Source organism: Simochromis diagramma, unplaced genomic scaffold, assembly GCF_900408965.1.
Source record: "Simochromis diagramma unplaced genomic scaffold, fSimDia1.1 OVJJ01000026.1, whole genome shotgun sequence".
NCBI classification, from domain to species: domain Eukaryota; kingdom Metazoa; phylum Chordata; class Actinopteri; order Cichliformes; family Cichlidae; genus Simochromis; species Simochromis diagramma.
This window is the reverse complement of record NW_024386985.1, coordinates 411702-426002: the sequence shown is the minus strand read 5'-3', so window position 1 is coordinate 426002 and position 14301 is coordinate 411702. Positions and strand designations below refer to the sequence as shown.

Sequence of the window (14301 nt, the reverse complement as noted above, 5' to 3'; positions counted from 1 at the left end):
TATGCCCCTATCGTGGTGTAAACCAATCAGAGATAGCCAGGGGAGGGGCCCCTTTGTGTGTACGTTTGAAAGTGCAGGTGGATAGAGAGAGGTGAGTAGCTTGAATAAAGTGATATCAATTCATGAAATCCTTAATCGACTTGTAACTATAACTGTGTATTTTGCCAGAAACGCCAGAATCTCAGGTTAAAGCTCACAAAACTATTTGAACAACCACCAAACAGTAAATGAGAGCAGTTAAACGGATTCCACGTAAACACAGAGCGCGGACCCGACGCATCAGAATCAGCTCTCTCTTTCTCGGCCCGTACACGGACACGCCGTCAGGGCTGAAAGCCGACAGCTCGCTGATTCTGATGCGTCTGGTCCGCGCTTTTGTTTACGTCTTTTTTGCGCTAGATTCTGAGCTGCAGGTTTTGTCTCTCACCAACCAAAATTCACTGACCAGCAGCAAAAGAAGATCCAAACTATGCTTCACATTTGATAAATATTGTCATGAATTCCCTCTGACTTCTGCTGTTTTGCTTCCACCACGATAAAATCACACTTCATGCACAGCTCTCTCTCTGTACTTCAAGAACAGTTTCCCATCTCAAATCTCTGTTTTCTGCGTTATTCATTCGCTTATTACCCGCAGTCTACTGTTGTTTACAGCCCTGTTGGCTGCTCTTTTTTCTTTTTTTTGTTTTTACTTAAATGACCTTGGAAAAGAGAGGCTAATTTTTGTTGTTCAGTACTGAAGAAATTTAAACTTTTTAAAATTATGTAAAATTGGAGAATATGTTTAAGTTTATCTGCTATAAAAAGCATGCAGGCCAGGAAAATCTCCTTTTTCTGTGTTTTATCCTTAGTTACTTTGACACAAAGGCATCTGCTGTGATGCTCACACCTCTGATGAAGTCTCGCATGTATCAGTACTGATAAATGACCAGAATTATAATATTTCTGACTATCTGAGGAAAAATTTAATCGAATCGGGACCTTGTGAATCGGAATTGAATGGATTATAGAAATCAGTGATGATACCCAGTCCTAGTGAATAGCCTAGGCCCGACAGAAGTGGATGTAGCTGTGGGTAATAAGAAAAGAGGAAAAGAACTATTGATAAATTTTGTTAAGGCCTGATCCATCTGAAATTCATAGCCAGTGCTCTGACATGGAACCATCAATCTGTTTGCTGCTGCCTGCTGCAGCAGTAACTTATCTTTCTCGTAGAATTGTGCTCCAAATAAAGAACTTTGTGTTAACAAGATTGCTAGTTAATCATTTACAAATTAATAGTGTCTATATAGACAGCAATCCCCCCCCCCCAAAAAAAAGTGCACATGTAAAACTGCGGTTTTAAGCGATGCGGTTGAAAAATTTGAGTGCGCCTAAGAAAAAAAGTTAGGCGCACCAGTGCAACCGTGGCAAAAAGTTAGTCTAGAGCCCTGCCAGTATGGTGTTAGTTTTCAGACAAATTTAAGAAAAGAAGAACTGTGTGCTAAAGTCATGTCTGATTGAACAGGAAATACTGACTGAAGAGTTTGACTTTGCCTGTTGATAAGATGACTCAAACACTGAAGGAGAAAAAAGAGGAAGTGAAGAAAGTAAATGGAGCAGTGAAGGCAGCGCGGTGAGAAATCATATGCAAATAGTGTTGTCTCTCTGCACAATAAAGCAACGCAACTAATTTATTGAACCACCTGAACATACATCCCAATCTGCAGAATAGTTCATGCATAATGTGGATCAAGGGCGTAGATTTGGTTTTGGCATTGGTGGGGCTGGATGATTCAACCACCGAACCCTGCCCTGTTTCTTTTTCCTTTTTGTCTTTACTTCTTGATAAAAAAAAAAGGAGAAATATACTTTCCTACATATGCTATTCTACATGCTTTAAACCATTTAAAATTACAATTCATAGTTTTATATGTGAATTATATAATGTTAAATTACTATTAAACAAATGACTGACTAAGTATTTTAGGCTTCAGTTTACTTCAGCCATATTCCATATAAATCAGGTGTCATACAAAAATAAAAAATAGCTTCAAATACAGTCATGACAATAAAGAATATGACTTTAAGGACTTAACAACATTAGTTCAGTCACAGTACACCAACATCTGTTATATTTTGGCACTAAGGGAACACTGAATGACCTGGTGAATTTTTGTCCATAAAACTACTCATCTAAGATTACCACAAAGTAAAAGATCTCTCAGAAAAATTATGCAACATTTTGGGCACACTATTGCCCCGATCAAATCAATGAGCTGAGATTTTTTATTCTAAACATGAACTACTGTTACAGCAACAGACATGGACTACTGATGTCCCACAACAACTCAGTGTCCAAACACATGCTTTCTCCTCTTGTTAATCTATAGCACCAAATCATCAGTCAGTCACCTGTGAACTTGCCTCTTCACCTCTGTCCAAGCTACAACATGGCAGAGCTGCCTCTATCACCTGATAAATAACAGTGAGACATTTGAAATGCATGCAGTCACACATGTGCTTCAAATACAGTAATGAACCAACAAGTCATCATCCAATTTCACCTGTGATCTTGTATCACCATTGCTCTCTGAGCTTTGTGTTGGTTCTTCTGTCACCTGGCAAATAGGACATACATGACAATAAGAATAAAATGGGTAGCTGCTTCAGTGTGTCTGTCATTTAAAAAAAATGTGCAAACTGCACTACAAGGTGGAATATTTGCAAAATCATGACTACCTCATTATATTTTGTCTCAAAAATTAACCCTATGAAAATATCAGTACCATTAGGATGAAATTATTGTGTCACCAACATTTTAACGTTAGACATAATTTTAACAGCCTCTGTAAACTAATATCCCGGCTTGCTTGAGGCTGCTGTTTTCTCTGACAGTTTCAATCAAAATTAGAAATGCTACTCTGAGACTGAGATAACTAATAGTGCTGCCTGTTGTGCAGTTAGTTTCCAAAACACGTACAACTTTAGACTGATGTGGGCCAAAGCCTAGCATAGCCTGTAACGTTATTATGACGGACATTTTATGAGTTAACTTGGCTTTAAGTGACTTACAGGTTTCTTTGAAAAATGCTTTCTTATATCCAGGTTCTTCCTTTTTGCTGCCATCCTCCCCTCCTCCTTGCAGGTCCTGGCAGCGCAGGCTTGCCAGGTGTTGTGCCAAAAATTGATTGCCGGCCAAAAACTGATTTCCAATGTTTCCGTGTATTTTTTACATGTAATATCTTTATGTATGTAAATAGAACGGTGAACAGCATTTATAAAGGGGTTATATATAGAATTTTAAAAATTATCTGTTTTTTCAAGTATCTTTACAACTCTGTGTTATTGTACTGACATTATAACCAATCCGGTCCTTATCCCCACTTAAAATAATTTTACAGAACTATTGTAATATTTGCTGCCATTTCTGCTGTCCTCTTGGCCAACTTACTCTTACAAAAGACATTTTTAATGTTAATGAGATTTTTTGTAATTGCATAAAGGTTATATAAAAGTCACTGCCAAAAACTGATTGCGGCTTCTACCTTGTTACACGAATGTTGTTTGTGGCTCCAGATGACTTTATGTCATCCATGAGGGATGCATTTGACATATGTTTCACACATTATAGCCCAAGAAGTTACTTATAGCAGTATACATGCGAGCCATCAGTTTTTGGTAAATACCGGAAATCAGACAATCACTTTCTGGCACAACACCGGCCGCTGCTAAAACTAAACAGAGCTCCCTGAAAGGCCCAGCCAATCACATTGGCCATATTTGGCACATGAGGTAGGACTCCAGTAGAGAACGTAATTTAACTCTTTCTGCACCGCTGGGTGAATGAAACGATGACAGATCGTTTTTTTTTCTTTCTATCGGGTTTGTTTTTCTTTACTCGAAGAGATCAAATTATTGGTGGAGACAATTCAATAATCGCTGGATATTGGTGGGGACATGTCCCTTCCATCCATGCCAAATCTATGCCCTTGATGCGGATCCATCCAGTTCACAAAGGCACTGAAATCATCAACAGTCTCACACTATCTGGCTAAAGATGTTTTTCCAGAGAAAGTAACAGGTGCTTCATGATAATTGGCCACTTCTCTGGACAAAACACATGTCATCCCCTCTAGCATTTTTTTTCCCAAAGTGGTAAAACCTGCACTGTGCACATCTCAAGGAAAAAAGAGAGGATCTCACAGCTGTCCAGTACTTTGGTTCAAGTTTCATTCACATCCATCATGCAGGTACAAGGAATCAAGTGAAAAACTTTATATAATTTGTGTCCAAAGGTTAATTATGAAGACTCATTAACAGAAATGTATCACTATGTTTAGATAAAGACAGAGTTGCTGACCCCACACAGCTGTAAACTAGTTTCCAGTTTCTAAAAGTTCCAATTTAGTGTGTCACCTATCATCACAAAAACTTGACTTCTACAATTTCACAGTCAGCTTAATCAGACATGTGTTATTATTATTATTATTATTATTATTATTATTATTATTCTTATTATTATTATTATTCTTATTAATACATTTTATTTAAAAGTGCCTTTCAAAACACCCAAGGACACTGTACAACAAATAAAACAGGCATAAAAAACATGAAATTAAATTAATGAGAGTAGCATATAGAAAGTTTAAGATCAGGGATAGGTTATAAGTAGTAGGCAATTTTAAACAGGTGGGTTTTGAGGTCGGACTTAAAAAGATGGGATAAAGTGATATTTCTTAGGTCTGTGGTTAAGGAATTTCAAAGTCGGGGTGCAGAGCAGCTAAAAGCCCTGCCCCCCATAGAAACAAGACAAGAGGAAGGAACAGAAAGAGAAAGGGAGGAGGATGATCTGAGGCACCAGGATGGGGTGGCGATCTGAACCAAGTCAGAAAGTAATGGTAGGGAGAGAGAATGAATAGCCTTAAATGTATGGGGTAGTATTTTGAAGCTGCTTCAGAATAGGAGTGATGTGATGGGTAGAGGGAGTCCTAGTAATAATACGGGCAGCAGAGTTCTGGACACGTTGAGGCTTATTGATGGATTTTTGTGTAAGGCCAAATAAGAGTGAGTTACAGTAGTCAGTCTGAGAGGTAACAAGGTAACGATAGCAGTAGTGTGGAGTGAGGAAGGGGCCGAGGCGATTGATGTTACAGAGGTGGAAATATGCTGAGCGAGTAACATTATTGATGGTATTGAAAACCATAAATTAAGTTCAGCTAAGCAGAGGGTGAGGGAGGGTGGAGGGAGAGTAGAGTCGGGTTTGGTGGATAGGTAAAGCTGGGTGTTGTCGGCATAACAGTGAAACTGAATATTATATTCATGGAAAATATGCCCAAGTGGGAGGAGGTAAATAATGAAAAGGAGGGGACAGATCCCTGGGGCACCCCAGTAGACAGAGGAAAAGGCTGAGAGGTGAAGGATTTTAATCGAATGAACTGAGTGCGGTCAGACAGGTATTATTTGAACCAAGCTAGCCTGGTATGAGAAAAGCCAATAGAAGCCAATCTGCTGAGAAGGATGGAGTGAGAGATGGTGTCAAAGGCTGCACTCAGATCAAGGAGAATAAGGATGGAGAGGAGACCGGAGACAGCTGCCATAAGAAGGTCATTCGTTATTTTTATAAGAGCAGTTTTGGTGCTATGAGAGGGACGGAAACCAGACTGGAACTGTTCATAAAGGTTATTGTTGGTTAGGTGTAGAAGAACTTGTGAAGCAACTATGTTTTTCAAAATGTTTTTAGAGAAATTGTAGATTGTAGATAGGACGAAAGTTATTAAGGTTGTTGGGATCTAGACCTGTTTTTTTTTTCCAGAATTGGGGTGATAGCAGCAACTTTGAAAGAATTCAATTCAGTTCAATTTTATTTATACAGCGCCAAATCACAACAACAGTCGCCTCAAGGCGCTTTATATTGCACAGTAGATTGTACAATGATAGAAACAGAGAAAAACCCAACAATCATATGACCCCCTATGAGCAAGCACTTTGGCGACAGTGGGAAGGAAAAACTCCCTTTTAACAGGAAGAAACCTCTGGCAGAACCAAGCTCAGGGAGGGGCGGCCATCTGCTGCGACCAGTTGGGGTGAGAGAAGGAAAACAGGATAAAGACACACTGTAAAAAAAAGTGCTGTTTTTACAGGAAAATGCTGGCAGCTGGGGTTACCAGGGACTTCCTGTAAAAAATACAGTAGACATCCAAAATATGTAAACTGATTTACAGTGAATGAAACTCACAACTGTTAAATCTACAAAAAAAAAGTTAATTTCACACAACAATTGTTGTATATTCATAGAATATTAATATATATATATATATATATATATATATATATATATATATATATATATATATATAGCATCTTTATCTTTATTTATAATGCACTTTACATCCAACAATGTTGACCAAAGTGCTACAAATATATATATATATATACATTAATTTTAAAATTAACAGGGAAATATCAAACAAAAAACAAATTTGAACTGGTAAAACAACTGTGAAACTGTGCATTTTAAAAGGAGCTGCTCTATATATTATGGTAAATTTACCATTTACAATAGTCTTATTTAAGTCACAGTGTGCGTTCTACTCTGATCTGATGAAACCTTTGTCAGTGGTAAGCTTTCATACAGGGACCTCTCCCTGGTTCTTTTGTGACCAAACACTGAGATTTCAACCTCTTAGATATGTATATGGTTGACTACCAGGAAGTGGGTGAGTAGGAGACAGTTATCAACTCTGTAGTCATGGCCAAAACATATCAGATGATTAAGTTTGGGAGCCAAAATTATCTTTTTTTAAACTAAGGTTGTTGAGCTGAAGGAGGAATTATTCATATATTAAACAGGTGATTGTTATATAGCAAATTGTTTGTTTTTCCAAAAGAGGATTTGTTAGCAACTGATTTTGGGTTTTAGTTAGAATAGAGAATAGAATAGAATAATCCTTTAATTGTCCCAATTTGGTACAATTAAGGGGAAATTTGGTTGTAACAGCAGCCAAAAAGACAAATATACAAACAAACAGTACACAGGACACGGAACAGAAACATACACAATTTTTCTTACATATTTACATTAAGGACAATGGTTACTATAAACAGAGAGTACTGTACAGTTATTAAATTAAATAAAAAATAATTACAGGTAAGAGGCAAACCAGGTTGTAGTGCGAATTGGTTAATTAACTAACTTATTGCAGTTACAGCATTGATGTAAACATCTATGTTTGTTGGGAGCAGTTCAGATTGTACAGTCTGACAGCTGCAGGGAGGAAGGACCTGCGGAAACGCTCCTTCATGCATCTAGGATGCAGCAGTCTGTCACTGAAGGAGCTCTGCAGTTCAGCAACATCTACATGCATGGGGTGGGAGACTGTCCATCAGAGATGTTATTTTGGCCAGAGTCCTTCTGTCTCCCACCACCTGCACTGGGTCCAGGGTGCATCCCAAAACAGAGCTAGCCTTCCTGATGAGTTTATCCAACCTCTTCCTCTCAGCTGCCGATAAACTGCTGCTCCAACATACAACACTGAGGACTCGGTCAGGTCGGAGCTGCTGATACTGGCTGCCAGCTCGGAGCGGTGCCGGAAGCTGAAAAAAAAAGTTGGAAGACTGAAATTACAACACTAAGCAGAGCTGTGGATTTTTAGTGCAGCTGAAGTAGTAGACATTTAGAAATATGGGGAGCTATCTAAATCATGGTCTTTGTCAACATTTCTATGGCTGAATAGTGACTCTGTACTTAATCTAATTTTTTGTGATTCCCCCACAGAGTGGACCAGGAGAGCTCAGAGGTTCCCAGTAGTCAGTCTGCCCAGCAGCATCAAACAGACCTGGACTCCATATTTATGGTCTGTACATCTACAACAACTACTTTTACATCTATTCTGTTCAGGGTCATCTCCATGCTGCTCTTTGTAGACCAGTGGGTAGTCAATGTGTCCAACATGGATCTGATATTTGGCTCCCTGATTTCAGTCTGATTGGGTCATTCATAAAGTATTCTGTTCCAGCTGCTGGAGGACAACATCATCATTTTCATAAAGAATGAGCTGAAGAAGATACAGAAGGTTCTGAGTCCAGATTACCCAACTGCTCATCATTCTCAGATGGAGGATGATGAGCGGAAGAGGAGCAACAGTGAGGCATTTCTGAAGATCACACTAGACTTCTTGAGGAGAATGAAGCAGGTGGAGCTGGCTAACCGTCTGCTGAGCAGTAAGAGATAGATAAAAATTTAAGCTGCCTCATGAATGAGACATTTACCAGTGTCTCAAAGATGGAATAAAATGCATGCATGTGCACATAATAAATTCTAAATGTAGACTTTCATTCATTTGTTCCTTTAGGAATTCCCATGGGAGGTTTAGAACCAAATCTTAAGTCTTTCTTGAAGAAGAAGTTTCAGTGTGTCTCTGAGGGGATTGCTAAATCAGGAAAAACAACCCTTCTGAATCAGATCTACACAGAGCTCTACATCATAGAGGGAGGGACTGCAGAGGTCAATGATGAACATGAGGTCAGACAAATTGAGACAGCATCCAGGAAAATAGACAGTCTAGAAACAACAATCGGACAAGAAGACATCTTTAAAGCCTCACCTGGAAGAGATAAACCAATCAGAACAGTCCTGACAAAGGGAGTGGCTGGCATTGGGAAAACATTCTTAACACAGAAATACACCCTTGACTGGGCTGAAGACAAAGCCAACAAGGACATCCAGTTCATATTTCCATTCACTTTCAGAGAGCTGAATGTGCTGAAAGAGGAAAAGTTCAGCTTGGTAGAACTTGTTCATCACCTTTTTACTGAAACCAAAGAAGCAGGAATCTGCAACTTTGAAGACTTCCAGGTTGTGTTCATCTTTGATGGTCTGGATGAGTGTCGACTTCCTCTGAACTTCCACAAAACTAAAATCCTGACTGACCCTCGAAAGTCCACCTCAGTGGATGTGCTGCTGATAAACCTCATCAGAGGGAAACTGCTTCCCTCTGCCCACCTCTGGATAACCACACGACCTGCAGCAGCCAATCAGATCCCTCCTGACTGTGTTGACATGGTGACAGAGGTCCGAGGGTTCACTAACCCACAGAAGGAGGAGTATTTCAGGAAGAGATTCAGAGATAAGAAGGCCAGCATGATCATCTCCCACATCAAGACATCACGAAGCCTCCACATCATGTGCCACATCCCAGTCTTCTGCTGGATCACTGCTACAGTTCTGGAGGATGTGCTGAGAACCAGAGAGGGAGGACAGCTGCCCAAGACCTTGACTGAGATGTACATCCACTTCCTGGTGGTTCAGGCCAAAGTGAAGAAGGTCAAGTATGATGGAGGAACTGAGACAGATCCACACTGGACTCCAGAGAGCAGAAAGATGATTGAGTCTCTGGGAAAACTGGCTTTTGATCAGCTGCAGAAAGGAAACCTGATCTTCTATGAATCAGACCTGACAGAGTGTGGCATCGATATCAAAGCAGCCTCAGTCTACTCAGGAGTGTTCACACAGATCTTTAAAGAGGAGAGAGGACTGTACCAGGACAGGATGTACTGCTTCATCCATCTGAGTGTTCAGGAGTTTCTGGCTGCTCTTCATGTCCATCTGACCTTCATCAACTCTGCAGTCAATCTGCTGGAAGAACAACAAACAATCACCAAGAAATCTAAATTATTGAATGAACCAAAACTCCATTATCTCCACCAGAGTGGTGTGGACAAGGCCTTACAGAGTCCAAATGGACACCTGGACTTGCTCCTCCGCTTCCTCCTGGGTCTTTCACTGCAGACCAATCAGACTCTTCTACAAGGGCTGCTGACAAAGACAGGAAGTAGCTCACAGACCAATAAGAAAACAGTCCAGTATATTAAGAAGAGGATCAGTGAGAATCTGTCTGCAGAGAAAAGCATCAATTTGTTCCACTGTTTGAATGAACTGAATGATCATTCTCTAGTGGAGGAGATCCAAAAGTGCATGAAATCAAGAAGTCTCTCGACAGATAAACTGTCTCCTGCTCAGTGGTCAGCTCTGGTCTTCATCTTACTGTCATCAGAAAAAGATCTGGATGTGTTTGACCTGAAGAAATACTCTACTTCAGAGGAGGCTCCTCAGAGGCTGCTGCCAGTGGTCAAAGCCTCCGACAAAGCCCTGTAAGTAAATATGTGATCATGCGTTTAGTCTTTACGTATTTTTTTGAACAAAAGAATATTCAATTCAATTTTATTTTATTTATATAGCACGGAATCACAACAACAGTCGCCTCAAGGCACTTTATATTGTACAGTAGATCCTACAATAATACAGTGGCTTGCAAAAGTATTCGGCCCCCTTGAACTTTTCCACATTTTGTCACATTACAGCCACAAACATGAATCAATTTTATTGGAATTTGTATTGGTCTTTCATGTGGAATTCCAATAAAATCGATTCATGTTTTTGGCTGTAATGTGACAAAATGTGGGAAAGTTCAAGGGGGCCAAATACTTTTCCAAGCCACTGTACATACAGAGAAAAACTCAACAATCATATGACCCCCTATGAGCAAACACTTTGGCGACAGTGGGAAGGAAAAACTCCCTTTTAACAGGAAGAAACCTCTGGCAGAACCAGGCTCAGGGAGGGGCAGCCATCTGCTGTGACTGGTTGGGGTGAGAGAAGGAAAACAGGATAAAGACATGCTGTGGAAGAGAGACAGAGATTGAGAACAGGTACAATTCAATGCAGAGAGGTCTATTAACACATAATGAGTGAGAAAGGTAACTGGAAAGGAAAAACTCAGTGCATCATGGGAATCCCCGGCAGCCTACGTCTATTGCAGCATAACTAAGGGAGGATTAAGGGTCACCTGGTCCAGCCCTAACAATATGCTTTAGCATAAAGCAAAGCTTTAAGCCTAATCTTAAAAGTGGAGATAGTGTCTGTGTCCCGAATCCGAACTGGAAGCTGGTTCCACAGAAGAGGGGCCTGAAAACTGCAGGCTGTCCCTCCCATTCAGCCCGTTCTCACTCCCGAGGTGTAACATGCCGACGTTTTGTCACGTCCCGCAGCGTTCCTTATGGTACGTGGCGGGTTATGGCTGAAATCCAGTGCAATGATGCTCCCGCGGTAATAGACGTTCCAGCCCTGTATTCCAGCCCTGAACCTAACCTTATCCCTAGCCCTAACCATAACCTTATTCTTGACCTTAACCAGGACTTTAATGATGTTAAATAGCGTGTTTGTAAGCGATTTGAAGAAAAAGAGCGAACATGTGTAGATTGAGTCCAGACAGTTCTCATATTTCCTAATTTTTCCGAGGTCGTCATTTAGGAACGTGGTGGGTAGCCGAAAACGTAATATGTTGACAATTTGTCACCTAGCGTAAAATGTTACGCATTGGGAGTGAGAACGTGTTGTCCCATTCTACTTTTAAATACTCTAGGAACAACAAGTAAGCCTGCAGTTTGAGAGTTAAGTGCTCTAATAGGGTGATATGGTACTATAAGATGATTAAGATAAGATGGGGCCTGATTATTGAAGACCTTGTATGTGAGGAGCAGGATTTTGAATTAAATTCTGGATTTAACAGGAAGCCTATGAAGGGAAGCCAAAACAGGAGAAATATGCTTTCTCTTTCTAGTCCCTGTCAGTACTCTTGCTGCATTTTGCATTAATTGAAGGCTTATCATGGAGTTTTTTGGACATCCTGATAATAATGAATTACAGTAGTCCAGCCTGGAAGTAATAAATCCATGAACTAGTTTTTCAGCATCACTCTGAGACAGGATATTTCTAATTTTAGAGATGTTGTGCAAATGCAAGAAAGCAGTCTTACATATTTGTTTAATATGTGCACTGAAGGACATATCTTGGTCAAAAATGACTCCAAGGTTCCTCACAGTGTTACTGGAGGCCAAGGTCATGACATCCAGAGTAAGAATCTGGTTAGATACCATATTTCTAAGATTTTCAGGGCCGTACAATAGTACAATAACCTCAGTTTATTTCTGAATTAAGAAGCAGAAAGTTAGCGGCCATCCAGGTCTTTATGTCTTTAAGACATTCCTGCAGTTTAACTAATTGGTGTGTGTTATCTGGCTTCATAGATAGATAGAGCTGAGTGTCATCTGCATAGCTGTGAAAATGTATGCTATGTCTTCCAATGATACTGCCTAAGGGAAGCATGTATAGTGTAAACAGAATTGGTCCTAGCACTGAACCCTGTGGAACACCATAATTGACCTTAGTGTGTGAAGAGGACTCTCCATTTACGTGCACAAATTGGAGTCTATTAGATAGATATGATACAAACCACTGCAGCACAGTACCTGTAACACCTACAGCATGTTCTAATCACTCTAATAGGATATTATGGTCAACAGGATCGAACGCTACACTGAGGTCTAGCAGGACAAGCACAGAGATGAGTCCACTGTCAGAGGCCATAAGAAGATCATTTGTAGCCTACACTAAAGCTGTTTCTGTGCTGTGATGAGCTCTGAAACCTGACTGAAACTCTTCAAATAAACCATTCCTCTGCAGATGATCTGTTAGCTGTTTGACAACTACTCTCAAGAATTTTTGAAATGAAAGGAAGGTTGGAGATTGGCCTATAATTAGCTAAGACTGCTGGGTCTAGAGATGGCTTTTTGAGTAAAGGTTTAACTACAGCCAGCTTGAAGGCCTGTGGTACATAACCGATTATTAGAGATAGGTTGATCAGATTTAAGATTGAAGAATTAATTAATGGCAGGACTTCTTTGAGCAGTTTTGTAGGAATGGGGTCTAAAAGACACGTTGAAAGTTTGGAGAAAGCAATTATTGAAGTTAACTCAGAAAGATTAATAGGAGAAAAAGAGTCTAATTGAATATCAATGGTACTAAACGTAGCTGAAGATAATATTAAATCTGTGAGATAATTATGGGTAATTTTTTCTCTAATGATTAAAATTTTATTTGTAAAGAAGTTCATGAAGTCATTACTAGTTAATGTTAAAGGGATGGTTGGCTCAATAGAGCTCTGACTTTTTGTCAGCCTGGCTACAGTGCTGAAGAGAAACCTGGGGTTGCTCTTATTTTCTTCAATCAGTGACGAATAGTAAGACGTTCTAGCTTTACGGAGGGCTTTCTTATAAAGCAACAAACTGTTTCTCCAGGCTAAATTATGATCTTCTAAATTTGACACACGCCATTTCCTCTCCAGCTTACGAGTTATCTGCTTTAGGCTACGTGTTTGAGAATTATACCACAGAGTCAGGTACTTCTCATTTGAGGCCTTTTGAGGCTACAGTATCCAGAGTCGTGCGTATTAAGGAGGTAAAATTATTAACAAGATGATCGACCTCTGTTGGAGTAGCGTTCAGGTAGCTGCTCTGCTCTGTGTTGGTACAGGGCATTGACGACGATAGCAATGGGTGGATTAAATTCTTAAACTTAGTTGCAGCGCTTTTAGAAAGACATCTACTGTGATAAAGTCTACTCTCCACTGCTCTGTAATCAGTTATTGTAAATGTAAATGTTATCAGGAAATAATCAGACAGAAGAGGGTTTTCAGGAAACACTGTTAAATGTTCAGTTTCTATGCCATAGAGTGTGATTAACGTGGTGGGTGGGTTCTTTTACATTTTGAGAGAAGCTAATTGAGTCTAATAACAGATTAAATGCCATGTTGAGGCTGTCATTTTAACATCTACATGTATAACTCTACATGGATGTTAAAATGAGCCACAATAATTATTTTATCTGAGCTGAGCACTAACTCAGATAAAAAGTCTGAGAAATCAGACAGAAACTCTGTGTGAGGATCAGGTGGACGATAGATGAAAGACTGGTTTCTGAGTTTCACAGCTGGGGTGGACAAGGCTAAGCATCAGGCTTTCAAATGAATTAAAAGTCTGTCTTGGTCTTTCGTTGATTAATAGGCTGGTGTGAAAAATTGCTGCCACACTGCCCCCTCGGCCTGTGCTTCAAGGTTTCTGGTAGTTAGAGTGACTCGGTTGTGTTGATTCATCTAAACTGACATAATCAAGAACATAATAATGTGGTAATCATTTCTAAGGTATTATTCCTCAATTACCCACGGCAGTTTCTGTGTAATAGACAAGAAACAGAGCTGCCAAATGCAAAAATTCCATTTTCTCTTTAATAACATATGAATAACCTATTAAGCTAACTTAAATAAATGTGAGGCAGCACGGTGGCACGGTGGTTAGCACTGTTGCCGCACAGCAAGAAGGTCCTGAGTTCAATTCCACCATCAGGCCGGGGTCTTTCAGTGTGGAGTTTGCATGTTCTCCTCGTGTTTGCGTGGGTTCCCTCCGGGTACTCCGGCTTCCTCCCAC

General features: G+C 40.0%; 1 protein-coding gene across 1 annotated transcript in view; it reads left to right on the top strand.

Annotated features, from left to right (window-relative positions):
* LOC120738979 overlaps positions 1–14301 on the top strand; it is a 31666-nt gene that overhangs the window by 1941 nt on the left and 15424 nt on the right. The window contains exons 3-5 of the mRNA XM_040040600.1: positions 7757–7835; positions 7998–8202; positions 8334–8660. Coding sequence (XP_039896534.1) covers positions 7757–7835; positions 7998–8202; positions 8334–8660 — 611 coding nt within the window. The remainder of the gene's footprint in view (positions 1–7756; positions 7836–7997; positions 8203–8333; positions 8661–14301) is intronic.